This window comes from Somniosus microcephalus, chromosome 3 (genome assembly GCF_052327205.1).
Source record: "Somniosus microcephalus isolate GS21.2 chromosome 3, FLI_Smic_1.0, whole genome shotgun sequence".
Classification (NCBI taxonomy): Eukaryota; Metazoa; Chordata; class Chondrichthyes; order Squaliformes; family Somniosidae; genus Somniosus; species Somniosus microcephalus.
In genome coordinates, this window is record NC_140989.1 from 228851147 (window position 1) to 228872399 (window position 21253).

The 21253-nt window shown below is 48.2% G+C and overlaps 1 protein-coding gene across 2 annotated transcripts in view; it reads left to right on the forward strand.

The window, feature by feature from the left end:
* Nucleotides 1-5276: 5276 nt before the first annotated feature.
* Nucleotides 5277-21253, forward strand: part of LOC147121757 (torsin-1A-interacting protein 2-like) — a 79517-nt gene continuing 63540 nt past the window's right edge. Inside the window, exons 1-4 of one of the 2 annotated variants that reach the window (XM_085982250.1) lie at nucleotides 5277-5507; nucleotides 14745-14816; nucleotides 19184-19246; nucleotides 21140-21202. In XM_085982250.1, the coding sequence (XP_085838376.1) occupies nucleotides 5456-5507; nucleotides 14745-14816; nucleotides 19184-19246; nucleotides 21140-21202 (250 nt within the window). In that variant the 5' untranslated portion in view covers nucleotides 5277-5455. The remainder of the gene's footprint in view (nucleotides 5508-14744; nucleotides 14817-19183; nucleotides 19247-21139; nucleotides 21203-21253) is intronic. The other variant, XM_085982251.1, reaches the window with a different exon arrangement.

The window sequence follows — 21253 nt, forward strand, 5'->3', positions numbered from 1 at the left end:
TGGGGGGGGGGGAAGCCTAAAGCAGCAGATAAGATTCACATCTTTTTACCCAAACCAGTCAAAGGCTAGCTTGGACATGGCATTAACATTCGAGGTCTGGAGTTTGCCATAACAATTAAAAACATGATAAATGCCTCCATGGCACAATAGGCAGAGTGACTTACTTTCTGGAAAGTTTGGTCCTGTATTGGATGGGATCCCCAATTTCCATCATTCCACCATTGGTGGCCATGCCTTCTGCTGCCAAGGCCGTAAGCTCTGGAATTCTTTCTCTAAATCCCTCTGCTTCTCTACCTCTCCTTTAAAACGCTCCTTAAAATCTACCTCTTTGACCAAGCTGTTCTGACAAAAGGTTAGTGACCAGGAACGTTAACTCTGCTTCTCTCTCTCCACATGTACTGCCTAACCTGCTGAGTATTTCCAGCATTTTTGTTTTAATTTCAAATTTCCAGCATCCACAGTATTTTGCTTTTGTCTTTGATCAAGCTTTTGGTCATCTGCCCTACTATCTCCTTATGTGGCTTGGTGTCAAATGTTGTTTGATAACGCTCCTGTGAAGCACCTCATTATGTTTTATTACATTAATGGCGCTATATAAATACAAGTTGTTGTTGGTAACCCCAATCTTGGCAGGTGGCAACAGTGACAAAAAAAAATAGTGGCAAAAAAAACAAAGAAAAAATGGCGGCGCACACGGACGCAGCGGCTTTGTCTCTCCCGAGACTGAGCGTTTTCACCCTCCTTCTGAGTCTCTTCTGGACTCTGCTGATACGGGAATTGAGGGCAGACCTACTGTACAGCCAGCAGATGCTCCTCGACAGCGGGGCCGACTGCGTGCGGCTCACACTCGGCGACATCGATCTGCCTCCCGACATCGCCCGACCCCCGGGACCAGCGTGGCGTCCTTCCCCAGCTGGAAGTCGCCGCAGACCGCGCAGGGAACGCAAGCAGAAGCGGGGTAAGAGGGCAGGTATCCAAAACAGGCTGAAGAGGGCCCCACACAAACCCTCCCAAGTATTTTCCTGGCCAACGTCAGGTCACTAGAAAACAAAATGGATGAGATCAAACTTGATCTCTCCTCACAGAAAAGGACAAAGGAATGCTGCGCCATGATCTTCACAGAGACCTGGTTGAACAACGGCATCCCTGACACCACCATCCAACTAGAAGGACGCACGGTCTTCCACGCTGACAGAACTGCAGACTCCGGTAAGAGCAAGGGAGGCGGTTTGTGCATTTACACTAACAATGCCTGGTGCACTAACATGGACATAATCGATAGATCCTGCTCGGCTGATTTGGAATTCCTCATGGTAAGGTGCAGACCCTTCTACCTGCCTCGGGAATTCACGGCTGTTATCATCACTGCGGTCTACATCCCACCACACGCTAATGCCAAACTAGCACTGAAGGACCTCTACAGGGCCATCAGCGAACAACAAACTGCGCACCCAGACGGAGCTTTTATCGTCGCGGGGGACTTCAATCACATAAACCTAAAAACTGTACTACTGAAATTCCACCAGAATGTTTCCTGCCCCACAAGAGGGGAGAACACACTGGATCAAGTCTACACGAGCATTGTAGACGCTTATAAGGCCATTCCCTGCCCCCACCTTGGGAAGTCTGACCACCTCTCCCTGTTTCTAGCCCCGGCATACAAACCGCTCATCAAAAGAGTGAGAACATCAGTGAGATCAGTGAAAGTATGGCCAGAGGGGGCAGTCTCGGAGCTTCAGGATTGCTTTGAATGCACTGATTGGGGCATGTTTGCCCATAATGACATCGAGGAATACGCATCCACAGTGCTATTCTACATTAACAGCTGCGTCGAGGTCGTCACGACCCATAAAAATATCAGGACATACCCCAACCAGAAACCCTGGATGAACGGAGAGGTCCACTCGCTGTTGAAAGCACGCGACGCAGCATTTAAATCTGGCGACGCGGCGGCTTACAGTGCAGCTAGGACCAACCTAAAAAAGGGTATCAGGACTGCCAAAAGGAAACAGACACTGCGGATAGAGGATCATTTCCACAACAACTCGGACCCCCGGCGCATGTGGCAAGGCATCCAGTCCATCACTGACTACAAGGGCAAAAACACCAGCCCCCTGGTTAGCGATGCCTCCCTTCCGGAGGAGCTTAACAACTTCTACGCTCGCTTCGACAGGGACAACAGGGAGCCGGCTACCAAAGCCTTGCCACCCCTGGAAGACCAGGTGCTCACTCTGTCGACCTCCGACGTAAGGGGTGTTCTACGCGGAATGAACACACGAAAGGCTGCTGGACCGGATAGCATCCCTGGACGGGTAATCAAGGAGTGTGCTGATCAGCTGGCTGATGTCTTCACCGCCATCTTCAATCTGTCATTGGCCCAGGCAGTAGTCCCTACATGCTTCAAGACCGCTACCATTATTCCTGTGCCAAAACAAACGGCTGTGACGTGCCTGAATGACTATCGACCTGTTGCACTCACACCCATCGTAATGAAGTGTTTCGAGAGACTGGTCCTGGCTCACATCAAAGCCAGTGTTCCCGCCTCTCTTGACCAACACCAGTTTGCCTATCGTGCAAACAGATCAACGGAGGATGCAATCACAACTGCTCTACACTCGGCACTGAATCACTTAGATGGTAAAGAGACCTACATCAGAATGCTGTTCATAGACTACAGCTCAGCATTCAACACTATCGTCCCCAACAAGCTGGCCACCAAACTCCAAACTCTTGGCCTGAACACTTCCCTCTGCAACTGGACCCTGGACTTCCTAACAAACCGACCCCAGTCTGTCAAATTAGGTAACCACACCTCCCCCCCTGACCCTGAACAGGGGGGCCCCACAAGGATGTGTGCTGAGCCCCCTCCTCTACTCCATCTTCACCCACGACTGTGTGGCTGTTCATGGTTTCAACACCATCATCAAGTTTGCGGATGATACCACGGTAGTAGGCCAGATCACCAACAACGATGTGTCAGCCTACAGGGAGGAGGTCCAGCATCTCGTGAAGTGGTGCCCCGATAACAACCTGGCCCTTAACATCAAGAAAACCAAAGAAATCATTGTGGACTTCAGGAAGTCTAAAGGCGGAAGTCACACCCCCATCCACATCAATGGGGCTGTGGTGGAAAGGGTGGACAGCTTTAAGTTCCTCGGAGTCCACATCACGGAAGACCTCTCCTGGTCCCTCAATACCTCCTCTCTGGTGAAGAAGGCCCAGCAGCGCCTATATTTCCTAAGGAGGCTGAAGAGATGTAACCTGTCACCCCTGATCCTCTCTAACTTTTACCGCTGCACAATAGAGAGCATCCTGACAAACTGTATCACAGTATGGTATGGCAGCTGTAGCTACTATGACCGGAAAGCCCTGCAGCGGGTAGTCAAAACTGCCCAACGCATTACCGGCACCCGGCTACCGACCATAGAGCACATATACCAGAAACGCTGTTTACGGAGGTCACGGTCCATCATCAAAGACCCTACCCACCCCAGCCACAGTCTGTTCGCCCTCCTGCCATCTGGGAGACGCTACAGATGCATTCACACCCGTACGACCAGATTTAGGAACAGCTTCTTTTCCAGGGCTGTCATCCTACTGAACTCCACAAATAAACTCTAAAGCCTGCACATCTGCCAATGCACTTTATTATGGTTATGCTTATGTTAATGTATTACAAGCCAAATGTATGTTGAATGTTTAAATGTCTTAATCTAAATGTACACTCTCGGGAGCCGCAAGCCTACATTTCGTTGTACTGCACTTGTGCACTAACAATGACAATAAAAGTTGATTTGATTTTGATTTGAAGACGAACCAACTAGTGCACCTAAATGAGTGCTTTTAGCCTTTCAAATATATAAAATACAGATGGAGGGAGTAATTTGCACTGAAGTACTTTTGCTTGAAGCACAATAGCTTCCATGATCCCACCACAAACTCCGTTCCCTAGCCACTGACTCCATCACTCTCCCTAACATCTGTCTGAGGCTGAACCACACTGGTGTCATAGTAAACCCCGAAATTAGCTTCCGACCACATATCCGCGGCATAACTAAGACCGCCAAGTTCCACCTCCGTAACATCGCCCGTCTCTTCCCCTGCCTCAGCTCATCCACTGCTGAAACCCTCATCCATGACTTTGTTATCTTCAGACTTGACTATTCCAACGCACTCCTGGCCGGCCTCCCACATTCTACCCTCCGTAAACTTGAGCTCATCCAAAACTCGGCTGCCCGTGTCCTAAGTCGCACCAAGTCTTGCTCACCCATCACCCATGTGCTCACTGACGTATATTGGCTCCTGGTTAATCAATGCTTCGATTTCAAAATTCTCGTCTTTGTTTTCAAATCCCTCCATGGCCTTGCTCCTATTTATGTAAATTCCTCCAGCCCTGCAACCCTCTGAGATATCTGTGCTCCTCTAATTCTAGCCTCTTGAGTGTCCCTGATTTTAATTGCTCAACCATTGTTAGCCGTGCCTAAGCTCTGGACTTCCTTCCCTAAACCACTCCACCTCGCTACCCCTTTAAGACGCTCCTTAAAACCTACTTCTTTGGTCAATTGCCCTATATCTCCTTATGTGGCTCGGTGTCAAATTTTTTGTCTCATAATACTCCTGTGAAGCGCCTTGGGAGGTTTTACTATGTTAAAGGCGCTAGATAAAGGCATGTTGTTGTTGTTCCCTGGCTGGGCTCGCTGGAAGCACCAGTTCAGGTGGTGTTGATTCAAACATTCTGCTGGAAACGGTTGGGATTTAAGGGGAATGAAAAAAAAGCATTGGATCGATCTTAATTGTCAGCCAGTTGGTAGCACCCTCGCCTCTGAGTCAGAAGGTTGTGGGTTCAAGTCCCACTCCAGAGACCTGAGCACAAAAATCGAGGCTGACACTCCGGTGCACTCCTGAGGGAGTGTTGCATTGTCGGAGGTGCCGTCTTTTGGATGAGACGTTACACCGAGGCCCTGTCATCTCTCAGGTGGACCTAAAAGATCCCACTGTAGTATTTCGAAGAAGAGTAGGGGAGTTAGCCCAGGTATCCTAGCCAATATTTATCCTCAAGCAACATCACAAAAACAGATTATCACATTGCTGTTTGAGGGAGCTTGCTGTGTGCAAAAGTTTCCTACATTATAACAGTGATTACACTTCATTGGCTGTAGGCGTTTTAGGACGTCTGGTGGACGTGAAAGACGCTATATTAAAAAAATGCAAATCTTTCTTAATTTGAGGACCAGGCAACGCCTCTCAGCGTTAGGCGGATGACGTCGATCCGCCCCGCGCCAGCGAAACCGGAAGTAATCTTTGCCCCCCCCCCCAAACTGTCCGTCCTGAATTGGGTCGGCGGCGGGGCTGTCCGTCGCACGATGTCCGGAGGGAAACCGATACTGCAGAGAAAGTCCGGCGGAGGCGTGGTTCGTCGTTCTCGGGAAAAGAGCGACAGCGGGAAGACGGCGAGATGAATCGGAGATCAATGAGAAATAACATTGCGCAGTCCAAGGATCCTGCAGGTTAGAGAGCCAGGAAGGCACAGAGAGTAAGCGTGTGGGGCATCCGGACTGAGGGAGTTTGAGTGATTTTTTTAATTGTAAGGGAATTTGCTCAGGATGAGAAGAGAAACTGAAAATGATTTCCGACTCCGCTCTCCCAGCGAGTTACTGCAAGTATCAGATTATAAACTCCAGAGGCGCTTTCCTCATCTCCAGATTTACGGGCCAGAGATTTATTGTCGTCTCAATAAATTGGGTAGCGAGTAACTGGTTTCATGTCTGCGACCTGAGGCTGCTGTAAAATTTCACACAAGCGTAAAAAAGATTGTACTTTCTGTTTTATCCTCCATCCCAGTCAGTGGCTCTCTGTTGAGAGACGACACCGAACATCATATGGCAACCATGCGGACTGTGCAAATGTTCATTGGCGTGCGTTTAAATACAGAACAGAACTCTGAAGGGTCACAGACCTGAAACGTTAACTCTGTTTTTCTCTCTCCACAGATGCTGAGTGTTTTCAGCATTTTCTGTTATTTCAGATTTCCAGCATCCGCAGTATTGTGTCTGTAAAATTGAAGCAGCTTATTTTCAGTAATGAGCAATAGTTGGAGGGGATTACTGTGCAAAGCTGTCATGTCCGGGGAATTAGGATGACACCTTAAACCCCCAATACTGCAACCCATTTCCAAATATGCATTATTATTTCCTGTGTAAACCGTCTCAATCAACCCTTTGATAAAAGTCACTGGTTTGCATTGAATGTTATTTTGTTAATTACGGGGGCTCTCTTGTCACCTTGCTTGCAATCCTGGACAGGGTACAAGCAAAAAGTTTGTCTGACAATCCTTGTCTCACTTCTACCCTCCAGCTTCCTTCCCCATCACAACTTTTCTTGTTTACCTCCATTTTTTTTTGTTGCACCTCTCAAGCGCCAATTAAACAATTCTACGCATTCCCTGAATTTCCCCAAAGTTGAAATCAACACATTGCATTGTCTAACATTTCTGATCCAGACCTTTTTTTCCACATGCAAAACATTAACTTGTCTGTTCGCTCCACAGATGCGTGTTTACACCATTATCTGTAGGTTTTTTTTGTATATTGTTTACATTGTACTGTCTCGTGATCTGACTGATTCTTTCACAGCACGGTGGCATAGTGGTTAGCACTGTTGCCTCAGCGCCAGGGACCCGGGTTCAAATCCGGCTTCGGGTGACTGTGTGGAGTTTGCACATTCTCCCCATGTTTGCGTGGGTTTCCTCCCGGGTGCTCCGGTTTCCTCCCACAGTCCAAAGATGTGCGGGTTAGGTTGATTGGCCATGATAAAAATTGGCCCTTAGTGTTAGGGGGGATTAAATACGCGGGGTTACGGGGATAGGGCTTGGGTGGGATGGCTGTCGGTATAGGGACCGGGTGCTAGGGTTTGGATGATCAGCCATGATCTCGTTGAATGGCGGAGCAGGCTCGAAGGGCCGAATGGCCTACTCCTGCTTCTATGTTTCTAGGACCGTAAAGCTATGGAAATGATTCCTCCCATTACCCAGGGCAACAGCTCCTACAATCTACAGGGTTTAAAAACCTAAGCTTGGTGTCACCTAGTCATTAATTCTTTATCTAACTTCCCCCAACTGGTGGTGTTCTCCACTATGAAGCTTGTCCCTTTGTCTAGGTTTGAGCAGTTAAAAATAAACTATTAGTTATTCATATGAGTCCATCTGAGCCACTCAATTAGATTCCAGGTGTGTCACTTTTGGGAAGCATTATTCTACATGTAAATCATCTGAACTCCTTGTAGCTATTCTTCATACGTAAGGCCAGGAAGTGAATGTCAACAGGTTGTTTGACAGTCAAATCTGATCCTGTTCTTGGCTGACACCCACACACATGGTATCGAGCAGGGATTACTAGTGAGTGACCAGGAACTGGAACCCTGGTTGCCTTTTCCCCCCGCTTCCTAGTTTGGGGCATTGATACTAATAGCAGCACTCTTGTTGTCAATCCAACAGAGCTCATCTAACTCCTTCCTTCCTTGACTTTCTCTGAAAATACAAGTGGTGCCACCCCTTTTTAAGGCGAGGCATTTAGAGTCATAGAGTTATACAGCACAGAAAGAGGCCCTTCGGCCCATCGTGTCCGCACCGGCCATCAAGCCCTGTCTATTCTAATCCCATTTTCCAGCACTTGGTCTGTAGCCTTGTATGCTATGGCGTTTCAAGTGCTCATCTAAATGCTTCTTGAATGTTGTGAGGGTTCCTGCCTCTACCACCCTTTCAGGCAGTGAGTTCCAGATTCCAACCACCCTCTGGGTGAAAAAGTTTTTCCTCAAATGGGTGTCAGCTGCGACTCAGTGTTCAGACTCTTTCCTCTGATTCAGCAGGTCGTGGGTTCAAGCCCCTCTCCAGAGACATGAGCACATACTCTAGGCTGACATTCCAGTGCAGTACTGAGGGAGTGCTGTATTGTCAGAGGTGCCGTCTTTTAGATGCAACGTTAAACTGAGGCACTGTCTTCCCACTCAAGTGGACGTAAAAGATCCGAGGCACTTTTCGTAGAAGATCGGGGAGCTCTCCCTGGTGTCCTAGCCAACATTTATCCCATAGTCAACATCTCTGGTCATTATCTCATTGCTGTTTGTGGGACCTTGCTGTGTCAAATTGACTGTTACAGTTTCCCTATATTACAACAGTAATTACGTTACAAAAAAAGTACTTCTTGGTTATAAAGTGCTTTGGGACATCATGAGGTCATGAAATGCGCTATATAAATGCAAATTCTTTCTTGCATGAAGACGTATTGGAGAAAATGCACACAACTTGACAGTAGTGCCCAATACTTTTGGCAACCAGAATGGCATGAAAGAGCTGCCGAGTTCCAGATCCGTCGCTGTTCCAATGAAATGTACATAATGTACTCTTGAGCAAAGCACCTGTAATCGCTGTTGAACAGTTGATTTCTGTATAATCCCCACAAGAAAGAAAGACACCAAAAGGAACACACAACATCTGACTCCCTCATTCAGACATTTGTCTGTACTGGACCAACAGACTTACTTTGTAGAGAAAGAAAGACTTGCATTTATATAGCGCCTTTCACGACCACCGGACGTCTCAAAGCGCTTTACAGCCAACAAAGTACTTTTAGTGTAGTCACTTTTAGTGTAATGTGGGAAATGTGGCAGCCAACTTGCGCACAGCAAGCTCCCACAAACAGCAATGTGATAATGACCAGATAATCTGTTTTAGTGATGTTGATTGAGGGAGAAATATTGGCCAGGACACCGGGGATAACTCCCCTGCTCTTCTTCGAAACAGTGCCTTGGGATCTTTTACGTCCACCTGAGAGAGCAGACGGGGTCTCGGTTCAACGTCTCATCCGGAAGACGGCACCTCCGACAGTGCAGCCCTCCCTCAGCACTGCACTGGGAGTGTCAGCCTAGATTTATGTGCTCAAGTCTCTGGAGTGGGACTTGAACGCACAATCTTCTGATCTCAGAGGCGAGTAATGCTACCCACTGAGCCACAGCTGACATGAGCTGCATTAAAGGAGTGGGTAATATAGAAGATAATAGTGGCTGCCTCTTTCTTGGCTACTAGTAATGCGGGTAATGAATGGATGAGTTTGTACTTCTCAGTTGGTAATTCCAAACACTTGGCCAGTATCAGCTGAATTCTTTTTTAAATTCTAGATGATTCTGGTCTTGAGTTAAGATATTAATTGACTGCTACTGACCATCACAAGCAGTATTACCATTGGTTATTAAAACTAATTAGAAAATACAAACTGGGATCAATTCTGCCAGTGTGGTGCAAAATGTTTATTTCTCACTGCTGTTAAATCTACCCAAATGAATAATCTAGGGCTATCTTTCTCCACCCTTTTAGCACTTGCCCTTTTCCACCCATCTTTCTCATGTTGCACACTATATCTAGACTCCTCTGCAGTTGAAGTATAACTTCACATTGTGGGGGATTGTGAATATAACTCCACATCCTGCTCCTCTGTTTGTGTTTATTGCACAAATTAGATTTAACGAGCCAAATGGTCTTTTCTTGTTCCATGGTTTTATGTGTTTTTGTGAATGTAACAGTTCACATTCATATTTATTTTCAACTTGGTAAGGAGGCAGTGCAAGTTCTGAATGTGTTAGTGCTGGTCAATGTGTGGCTGTTAATCAACATGGCAAACCTTCAGTAGGGCACAGGTTCATTGGAGATCTTCCGACATGGCTGATTTTGGACTTTATGAACCCCTTTTCCAATCCGTTCTCTCTTCTATCTGTCTTTTGCTCTGCTCCCCCCCCTCGCTTTGTGTAGTACTACTTCTAAACAGTGCCTTTACCTCAGGCCATTGGAGAGCTCAAATAAAATATTTTAATACATATAGTGGCCTCCTAATGGACAGCCCCTTGGCATGTCACTCTGGGAGCAAGGTCCTCAGCGGCTGACTGCGGATTTGCAGGGCTGTGGGGAAGAGCGGAGGGAGTGGGACTAATTGGATCGCTCTTTCAAAGAGCCAGCTCAGGCACGATGGTCCGAATGGCCTCCTGTGTTGTATGGTTCTATGTAATGAGTGGAGGGGAGTGAAAGTAAAGACATGGACAAATTCTAGAAGGAGTGAACTGAATGACAAAGTGACAGGACGGGTATCTCTCAACTTGCTGCCGCTAGTGTGATGGAACTTTAGTGTATTTTAATGAGCTGTTCCCTCTTGCAGTGGTCTCCCCACATTTTCCATAAGTGGGCCCATGTCCATCATGGACCAGGAGTTACAGCCCTGCGGTATTCTGCCTCTGCAGAGACTGCTGCCCTTTAGCACGTGCGTAATATTATATACTAATGCCTATTGCATTCTGTTTCTCTCCAAGCCATGTCAGATGACATTGAAAATATACCAGTGCGGCACTAACATACGAATTAAGAGCAGGAGTCGGCCCCTCGAGCCTGCTCTGCCAATCAATAAGATCAGGGCTGATCTGATTACTCCACATTCCTGCCTACCCCCGATAACCTTTCACCCTCTTGCTTACCAAGAATCTATCTACCTCTGTCTTAAAAATATTCACAGACTCTGCTTCCACCGCCCTCTGAGGAAGAGAGTTCCAAAGACTCACGACCCTCTGAGAAAACATTTCTCCTCATCTCTGTCTTAAATGGGCGACTCCTTATTTTTAAACAGTGACTCCTAGTTCTAGATTCTCCCACAAGAGGAAACATCCCCTCCACATCCACCCTGTCCAGACCCCTAAGGATCTTATATGTTGCGTTTCACCTAGGACCACCCTGCCTCCCACTCCCACTCTCTGTCGCTCTTGCTGTGTCTCCTGGGCCACACACTTCATTGATCTTATTAGCCTTTGAACTGCTTGAATTGCATTTTCATGTCTTCGCATTTCCTCAGAGTCCCTATTCCAGGTTGGGTGATCCTCAGGTGGGTGTTCTTCACACCACCCAAAAAGTGTCTTCCTTTTCTTAATTAATACTGATACTGTGCATAAAGACAAAAAGACATCTGCCAGAAACTAGGCACACCGGAGCTAGGTGGCCATCTTAAACCTTCTGCAGCCTGGGACTTGCCTTTATGTAGAATATATCAAGCAGATTTGGTCTACAAAGCTAGTTTTGTATCTAGCTGCCTTTGTACAGTGGCAATACCTGATAATTTGTCATAGAACAGGTTACTGTGTCTACGTACAAAAGCTAATATTAAGCACCATCACGGGAAGCTGCCTACTGGAGGCTGAATCATAGAATGATACAGCACAGAAGGAGGCTATTTGGCCCATCGTGCCTGTGCCGGCTCTTTGAAAGAGCTGTCCAATTAGTCACACCCCCCCCCCCCTCACTCATTACCCACGGCCCTGCACATTTTTCCTTTTCCAAGTATATATCCAATTGCCTTTTGAAAGTTATATTCAATCCGCTTCCACCACCCTTTCAGTTGGTGCTTTCCAGATCATCACAAGTCGCTGCATAACGAAATTCTCCTCATCTTAAAGCTGTGTCTTAAGAAAAATCAGAGGGAAAGTCATCTCGGGCCACTTGTGCACATTTTAAAGCAACCTGCTTCAGTGGCATTAGCAGAAGTCTGGGGGACAGCTCGCTTGTCCATCCTCTCGGCCAAGGGCTGGTTGTGGTCCAGGGAGAGCAGAGAGTGGAGGAGCAAATGAGAAACCGAGACACGGCTAACTTCAGTATAAGCAGGGACGTGGTCCAGTCTCTCCATAATTAGTTCTTTCCCTGCAAAAGTTTCCTCTGAATATTTCTTTACTTGAAAATATCAGAACCAGTTCACCCTGCGCAATGCAGCAAACCATAGGCGATGCAAGTGTCACACCACACTGGATGTAACATTTGTTGATGCACGGTGAAATCTATTATGCATTACCATCTGCCGCAGCTTGTAATATTGAAGCAAAGCTCACGCGATTTTTGTGGGTATATACAGAGTTGATCTAGTTATTTATTTATTTATTTTTTCATTCATTCATTCATGGGATGTGGATGTCACTGGCAAGGCCAGCATTTATTGCCCATTCCTAGTTGCCCTTGAGAAGGTGGAGGTGAGCTGCCTTCTCGAACCGCTGCAGTCCGTGTGGTGAAGGTACTCCCACTGTGCTGTTAGGGAGGGAGTTCCAGGATTTTAACCCAGCGACGATGAGGGAGCGGCGATATATATTTCCATGTCAGGATGATGTGTGATTTGGAGGTGGCGGTGTTCCCATGCACCTGCTGCTCTTGTGCTAGCAAGTAACCACCTAATCTAATAAATAAACTGGTTGCTTCCATAGGTCACATTCCATTTCTCACACAGTCCCCACTCTTTTCCCAGAATTTCAAAACCGTGGAACTCTATACTTCCTTGTGGCCTTTCCTTCCTTCCTTCCTTCCTTCCTTCCTTCCTTCCTTCCTTCTTTCAATCTTAAAGTTTTTAAACCCAAGCTCTGACCACAGCTTCCCCGTTGACCTTGTCTCTTTTAGAGAAATTTCTTAAAGAAATTAGGAGATCAAGGAGGGGCCATGAAATAACACTGGCGAGCAAAATAAAGGAAAATCCTAAGATGTTTTATAAGTATATTAAGGGTAAGAGGATAACTAGGGAAAAAATAGGGCCCATTAGGGACAAAAGTGGCAATCTGTGTGCGGAGCCGGAAGATGTAGGAGGGGTTCTAAATGAATTTTTTGCATCTGTTTTCACTATGGAGAGGGACGATGTAGACATAGAAATAGGGCGGGGGGACTGTGATATGCTCGAACATATTAACATCGAGAGGGAGGAGGTATTGGCGGTTTTAGCAGGCCTAAAAATGGATAAATCCCCAGGCCCGGACGAAATGTATCCCAGGCTGCTGTGTGAGGCAAAGGAAGAGATTGCGGGGGCTCTAACACATATATTCAGAACCTCTCTGGCCACAGGGGATGTGCCAGAGGACTGGAGAACCGCTAATGTAGTACCATTATTCAAGAAGGGGAGTAGGGAAAAACCGGGGAACTACAGGCCAGTGAGCCTAACATCAGTGGTAGGAAAATTATTGGAAAAAATTCTGAGGGACAAAATTAGTCTCCACTTGGAGAGGCAAGGATTAATCAGGGATAGTCAACATGGCTTTGTCAAGGGAAGATCATGTCTGACTAATTTGATTGAATTTTTTGAGGGGGTGACTAGGTGTGTGGATGAGGGTAACGCAGTGGATGTGGTATACATGGATTTCAGTAAGGCCTTCGATAAAGTCCCACACAGGAGACTGGTCAAGAAGGTAAGAGCCCATGGAATCCAGGGTGCCTTGGCACATTGGATACAAAACTGGCTTGGTGGCAGAAGGCAGAGGGTGATGGTCGAAGGTTGTTTTTGTGACTGGAAGCCTGTGGCCAGTGGGGTACCACAGGGATCGGTGCTGGGTCCCTTGCTGTTTGTGGTCTACATTAATGACTTGGATATGAATGTAAAAGGTATGATCAGTAAGTTCGCGGATGATACAAAAATTGGTAGGGTGGTAAATAGCAAGGAGAGTAGTCTCAGTCTGCAGGACGATATAGATGGGTTGGTCAGATGGGCGGAACAGTGGCAAATGGAATTTAACCCGGAAAAGTGCGAGGTGATGCACTTTGGGGGGACTAACAAGGCAAGGGAATACACAATGAATGGTAAGACCCTAGGCAAGACGGAGGGTCAGCGGGATCTGGGTGTGCAAGTACACAGATCCCTGAAGGCGGCGGAACAGGTGGATAAGGTGGTAAAAAAGGCATATGGGATACTTGCCTTCATTAGCCGAGGCATAGAATATAAGAGCAAGGAGGTTATGATGGAGCTGTATAAAACACTGGTTAGGCCACAGCTGGAATACTGTGTGCAGTTCTGGTCGCCACACTACAGGAAGGATGTGATAGCTTTGGAGAGGGTGCAGAGGAGATTCACCAGGATGTTACCAGGGCTGGAGCGCTTCAGCTATGAAGAGAGACTGGGCAGATTGGGTTTGTTTTCCTTGGAGCAGAGGAGGCTGAGGGGGGACATGATTGAGGTGTACAAAATTATGAGGGGCATAGATAGGATGGATACTAAGGAGCTTTTTCCCTTAGTAGAAGGGTCAATAACTAGGGGGCATAGATTCAAGGTAAAGGGCGGGAGGTTTAGAGGGGATTTGAGAGAACTTTTTCACCCAGAGGGTGGTTGGAGTCTGGAACTCACTGCCTGAAAGGGTTGTGGAGGCTGGAACCCTCACAACATTCAAGAAGCATTTGGATGAGCACTTGAAGTGCCATAGCATACAAGGCTACGGACCAAATGCTGGAATATGGGATTAGATTAGACAGGGCTTGATGGCCGGCGCGGACACGATGGGCCGAAGGGCCTCTATCCGTGCTGTATAACTCTATGACTTTTACTCTTTCTGACCATGGTTGGGTCCTGCACTATGGGCCTTGGGCCTCCGCTTGGGTATCTCATTTTAAAAATTCATGTCGAGCTGTTTCCTGGCAATCAAAGGCGAACAACAATTTTAACAGCCCAGCGTTGCATCAAGGAAAAGCAATGGAAGTTCTTGTGACTATCCTGACTATTTAGACTCAGCCACTGTAAATACGCAACAGGCACTGTCAGCTATAATACAAACTAGAGTATAGGCTGATTCTTATTGGAGCTCGTACCAGTCATCAGACAGCAAAGAAAACCTTCTCTAGAAAATGGTGAATATTAGCTGGTTCTGTTACAGGGCAGGACCAGTTGCAAATGTACTGCCATTTATGGGCACTCTGTTACACACAGGTTCCTCCAAAGAAAAGAATTTTGAAGTGACATCTCGACCTCCAATAAAGAACCAGAGAAAAAGAAATGCCGGTAAGATGCTCTAATTATGTGGGACTCGTTCACCTCCTGTTGACACTTAAAAGCAGTTTATTGCCCAGGAAGCTTGGGACAAGCTACAGTTACCAGGGTTCTAACTTGCTTAACAGATTTGACATACTTTCTCCTCTTCAATTGTTTATCATGTTAAACACAAAAGTTTTCTGTCGCGAGGAAGGGTGAGAAAGTTGCTCCCAGAGCTGTGTGTGTGATGTTCTAAGAAAATGGGAAAAGAAATCTAAGAATTGGGGCCATTTCTTATAGATCCAAATCACTAACCTTGAATAAATTAAGAAAGTTACATTAAATTCAGAATTTATTACTGATCGATAGAATATACTTACTGTGCCTCCAAAGTCAGTAAGATTGGAAAGCTGCCTCATTGGTGTATAACTGAGGCTATTGAGATAAAGATGTCAATTATTTGTGAGCTTTCCTTTCAATATCTGAGATCAATAAATGCTTTTTCTACAGCTACAAAATATTTAAGACCTTTTATGAGCAGAAAAAGCCCTGGGTGTTACAGTTTGATCTTTTTTCCAGTACTTATGTGCCTGGCTAGAGTACAATTTCCATAGGGAGCCCGTGGGGGTAATTTTAACCTAACTCGCTGTCGGGAAACCCATGGGATTGGGCGGAATGTCGGTTTTCCACCCTGTGCGATATTACTCTCCATTGACCAGCGTTGCACCTGATCACGTCAGCGACCCCTCCCCCCCAAAGACCTATGCCTTTGTTCACAGCTAGCTATGGATTTGTGAAGCCTAGGTCTGACAATTAACTGAATCAGGATTAATTGTTTTCAGGAGAATATATGGGAAGTCTACCATTGTAACATTTTGGGACTTCTAATTATTTGACCTGGAAGGGATTTTGGTTTAATTTATGTTATTGATTAGAGGTCAGGTTCATGTTTACAGAGGGTTAACTCCCCGAGAGATACAAGCCATTTAGAATGTTGATTAGGTGGGACCCCAGATGGAACTGTCATCAAATAGAGGACTTTTGCACATAGTGTCAGCTTTGAGACAATGGTAAGAGGTTCAGGTACATTCCTGAGCAGTTTACATCCTGATAATAGGATGGTTTTTATTCATTATGCTCCAGCAGGGGGCTTAATTAAATGGTTGTGTCTATTTACAACATCAAATTTCTGATTGGTCCCCTTGGAGGACAAGACCAGATTTCTGATTGGTCCCCTTGGAGGACAAAACACACAGGTTGTCTGGAATGCTTGCTGGAAAGTAATCAAGATCGCTGCAATGTGTAATTGGATCCTTTCAGTGTGACAGCCAGGCTCCAGAGCTCACAGTGCTAACACTACTGATTTCAGAGAACAGACAGGGCTCCCCCTCCTGGGTTAGGAGCGCTCATACTGCCGAGTTCAGATAGGAAGGGGTGAGGCTATGGAGGGATTTTAACATGAGGATGAGAGTTTTAAAATCAAGGTGTTGGTGGACAATGTTCCCCTTTTTTTTTGGGTGCGCGGTCCAATCAAAATTTCACGCATGCGCTAAATCTCCCATACAAAATCTGATAAGTGGTCTGCGCGGGACCTCCAGACAGCTGCGCGGCTACACAGCTTAGCGGGAACGTTGTTGGTGGATCATGAGCCACTGTAGGTCAACGAGCACAGGGGTGATGGGTGAATGGGACTTGCTGCGTGTTGGGATATGTGTAGCAGAGTTTTGGATGAGCTCGATTCGATGAGGGTGGAAGATGGGAGGCTGGCCGGGAGAATATTGGAATAGTCGAGTCCGGCAAATAGCACTTAAATGTAATGTGCATGTGGTAGGACCAACACCGAATCGACGTTCACTCTAATTTTGTTTGACCTTCCGCGGCCCCTTCAATATAGCGTTTTTTGCATAGAAAAGCCGGCAAGCCAGCTGCTCTGGTTCCCTGGAGCGCTGCACAGCTGTTTACAGGGAACATTACACAGAACACGTGCTCTCTTTTTTAAAAAATTCATTGAATTATTGCCTATCCCTAGTTGTCCTTCAGAGTGTGATTGTGAATTGCCTTCTTGAACCGCTGGGAGGGTGGGTGGAGAAGTAGAACGTGGTACGGGTGTGGTGGGGGTGGAAGAACGTGACCCAGGCATAACAGGGCGGGAGAACGTCATCTATCTTCCCATCTGGATCAGGTTCTTGCTCTCAGCACCCCTGCCTCCACCCATCATCAGACCTGGATCACATTCTCCTCCTCCCCTCCCCCCCCCCCCCCCCCCCCACACTGTTCTCACTGTGCTACCCCCAAACCCCATCCCCCCAATGTTCCTGACATTCTTTCCCACCCCCCATGCTCCCCCAAGCTCCTGACCTCCTCTTTCTCCCCCGCCCCCCCCGAGTTCCTGACCTCCCCACTCCTCCCAGGTTCTTGACCTTCACTAGCCGCCCCCCCCCCGCCCCCGCCCCAAGCTCCTGACCTCTCTCCCCCCATGAGCTACTCACATTCCCCCCCCTGAGCTCTTCTCTCTCCGAGCTCCTCCCTCTCCTCCCCTCTTTGATCCCCTCTCCTCCCCTCTTCGATCCTCTCTCGCTCTCCCTACGATCCTCTCTCCTCTCTTGCTCTCCCTTTGATCCTCTCTCTCCTCTCTCTCTCTCTCTCTCTCTCTCTCTCTCTCTCTCTCTCCCTTCGATCCCATCTCCTCTCTCTCTCTCCCTTCGATCCCATCTCCTCTCTCTCTCTCCCTTCGATCCCATCTCCTCTCTCTCTCTCTCTCTCTCCCTTCGATCCCATCTCCTCTCTCTCTCTCTCCCTTCGATCCCATCTCCTCTCTCTCTCCCTTCGATCCCATCTCCTCTCTTTCTCTCTCCCTTCGATCGCATCTCCTCTCTCTCTCTCTCTCCCTTCGATCCCCTCTCCTCTCTCTTCCTTTGATCGCCTCTCCTCTCTCTTCCTTTGATCCTCTCCTCTCTCCCTTCGATTCTCTCTCGCTCTCCCTTTGATCCTCTCTCTCTCGCTCTCCCTTCGATCCTCTCTCCTCTCTTGCTCTCCCTTTGATTCTCTCTCTCTCTCTCTCTCTCTCTCTCCCTTCGATCCCATCTCCTCTCTCTCTCTCTCTCTCTCTCCCTTCGATCCCATCTCCTCCCTCTCTCTCTCTCCCTTCGATCCCATCTCCTCTCTCTCTCTCTCTCTCTCTCTCTCTCTCTCTCTCTCCCTTCGATCCCATCTCCTCGCTCTCCCTTCGATCCCCTCTCCTCGCTCTCCCTTCGATCCCCTCTCCTCGCTCTCCCTTCGATCCCCTCTCCTTGCTCTCCCTTCGATCCCCTCTCCTTGCTCTCCCTTCGATCCCCTCTCCTCGCTCGCTCTCCCTTCGATCCCCTCTCCTCGCTCGCTCTCCCTTCGATCCCCTCTCCTCGCTCGCTCTCCCTTCGATCCCCTCTCTCCACCCTCTGCGATCCGCTCTGCCGCCCCCTTCCATCCCCTCTCCTCTCCTCCCCCCATCCAATCCCCTGACCTTCTTTACACTGAGCTGAGGAAAGTGTGGCGGTACGGGCCGCAGCAGGCACACCGTTTGGTACTGTGCGTGCGCGACCGGATCGAGTGCTCGGTACCAAATGGGCTCGCATGTGCAGAGGGAGTGAAAAATGCCGGGCGAATAATCACTCCATAACTAAATAGACAGTACAGGTGCCATGAGCTTCCTCAGTGGAGACCTCCTGTTCTAACTCCTGAAATATAGCATCAGCTGCCCAAAGTAAAACAGTGCCAACAGGGCAGAAGACATTTTTTATTAGTATGCAGAAAAAAATGTAAGTTAACAAATCCAGAAATCTGATACGAGATGGACAGAAGTCTGACAACCTCGCTGACCCCCCCACCCCTTCACATTCCACGAGCTGACTACTTATGTTTTCCTTGTGGGCCTCTTCGGGTCCAGGGCAGCCAGTTCTGAAACCTCTGCTCTCTCATTCTATCCCCTCGCTTTCCCTGCTCTCCACCTCACAAAGTAAGTGTAATGAAATCTGTTTGTCTTGATCCTGTATTCGTTTTACACTCATGTATATTACCCTCCCCCACTGTGTATAGTTTCACTTCCTCTTTCCCGACTAACCTGGGAGGTTCCAGGTCTTGGCTCTTGGCTCCGCCCCTGACTTCTCTTACATAAACATCCCAGGATCTGTATGACTCACTCCTGTGAACCAGTCGGCGTGTTGAGATGTTAGCTCTGATCTTAGTGATTAAAAGCCAACATGTTTAAGTCTATAACTTCTAGTTTTGTGGTTATTGAAGGCCCATCAGTAAGCCTTTGTTTATTTGTCACGAGTGCCAGCAAGGATAAGAGGGGGAAAAAGTACAGAAATTTGAAAGAGGTGGGTATGGTTCTAGTTGTGATGCTTGCTGTTCCCTTTCAGGTGCTGTGTCCGATTATGGACCAGGTTCAGAATCCACAGAACCTCCGAAGAAATCTCCAAAAGGTACATTCTTTCTGATTGCTGATTAGTTAATTTCTGCGGGTTTGTTCCTGCCACATGAGCGAAGTGAGCAGATAACCAGCTCCCAGGCTTAAAAAAAACTAAAACTCCGCCAGTGACATCTCGTGCGATTACCTCCCCCTCGCCCTCTCTCGGTGACTGAAATGTGCCTCACTAAACCAACCCTGCAGCTCAAATTATGTATAATAGTCGATGCTGTGGATTTGTCAAATTCAGCCAGCAGACAGGAAGGCCTAGAAATTGAGTTGGCGCCGCGCCAGGGCTTTAGCGCCGGAAATTTAGCGCCGGCGCTAAGTCCCCCTGCGCGCGCCAAAAATTCAGTAGCGCCGCGCCCAGACGGCTGCCGGCGCTACTGGCGGGCGTGAGCGCCTCCCAATGGGCGCTGACTGCCGCATTGCGGCGCTAATCCGGCGCTGTGGGACCCGATGCGGTGCGGCAGGCTGGGGAAGTGCAGGCCTCCTCCTTCAGTTAAGGAGGAGCTGCCTGCACCCGCCCGCTGTCCGTTCAAATATTGAAAAAATTGAGCCCGGCACCTCGGACAAGTGCCGGGCTTGCAGGCCAGACGCATCTGTTCCGCGGGGGGGGGGGGGGGTGGAGGAGTCCGGGGAGGGAGGTGCGGGCAGGCGGCCGGCGGGAAAGCGGCCGGCTACCGCGCGACCTTAATGCGCCGGCGCTAACTCGGGGAAGACTCGGTTGAAAAAATCTTAGTTGCGGCTGCCACGGGCGAGGCGGCCGCAACTCAATTTCGGCGCTGGGGCCCGTCACCACGGCAACCGGGATGCTGCGCACACCGATGACGTCATCGGTGCCGGCGCAGTGCAACCGGTGTAACGCCGACGGAAGGGCCCCACTGAATTTTCAAACTGGCCATAACTGCGGCGCTAGGCCCTCCAGCGCCCCAAATGGGGCGCTAAGCCTACTGAATTTTCAGCCCGAATTTTGTGGGAGTTTTTACAGATCTTGCTGATAGCGAGCCACGCGTGACTCCAGGGTCACAACCACCGGCACAAATTGGTGCCGTGCAGCCCTCTATAGAGTGGGGACTGGCTAGCCTCTTGGATCCCCTCTCCTCCCCTCTTGGATCCCCTCTTGGATCCCCTCTCCTCCCCTCTTGGACTTGGATCCTCTCTCTCTCTCTCTCTCTCTCTCTCTCTCTCTCTCTCTCTCTCTCTCTCTAGCTCTCTTCGATCCCCTCTCTCCACCCTCTTCGATCCGCTCTGCCGCCCCCTTCCATCCCCTCTCCTCTCCTCCCCCCATCTGATCCCCTGACCGTCTTTACACTGAGCTGAGGAAAGTGTGGCGGTACGGGCTGCAGCAGGCACACCGTTTGGTACTGTGCGTGCGCGACCGGATCGAGTGCTCGGTACCAAATGGGCTCGCATATGCAGAGGGAGTGAAAAATGCCGTGCAAATAATCACTCCATAACTAAATAGACAGTACAGGTGCCATGAGCTTCCTCAGTGGAGACCTCCTGTTCTAACTCCTGAAATATAGCACCAGCTGCCCAAAGTAAAACAGTGCCAACAGGGCAGAAGACATTTTTTATTAGTATGCAGAAAAAAATGTAAGTTAACAAATCCAGAAATCTGATACGAGATGGACAGAAGTCTGACAACCTCGCTGACCCCCCACCCCTTCACATTCCACGAGCTGACTACTTATGTTTTCCTTGTGGGCCTCTTTGGGTCCAGGGCAGCCAGTTCTGAAACCTCTGTTATCTCATTCTATCCCCTCGCTTTCCCCCCTCTCCACCTCACAAAGTAAGCCTTTGTTTATTTGTCATGAGTGCCAGCAAGGATAAGAGGGGGAAAAAGTACAGAAATTTGGAAGAGGTGGGTATGATTCTAGTTGTGATGCTTGCTGTTCCCTTTCAGGTTCTGTGTCAGATTATGGACCGGGTTCAGAATCAGCAGAACCGCCGAAGAAATCTCCAAAAGGTACATTCTTTCTGATTGCTGATTAGTTAATTTCTGCGGGTTTGTTCCTGC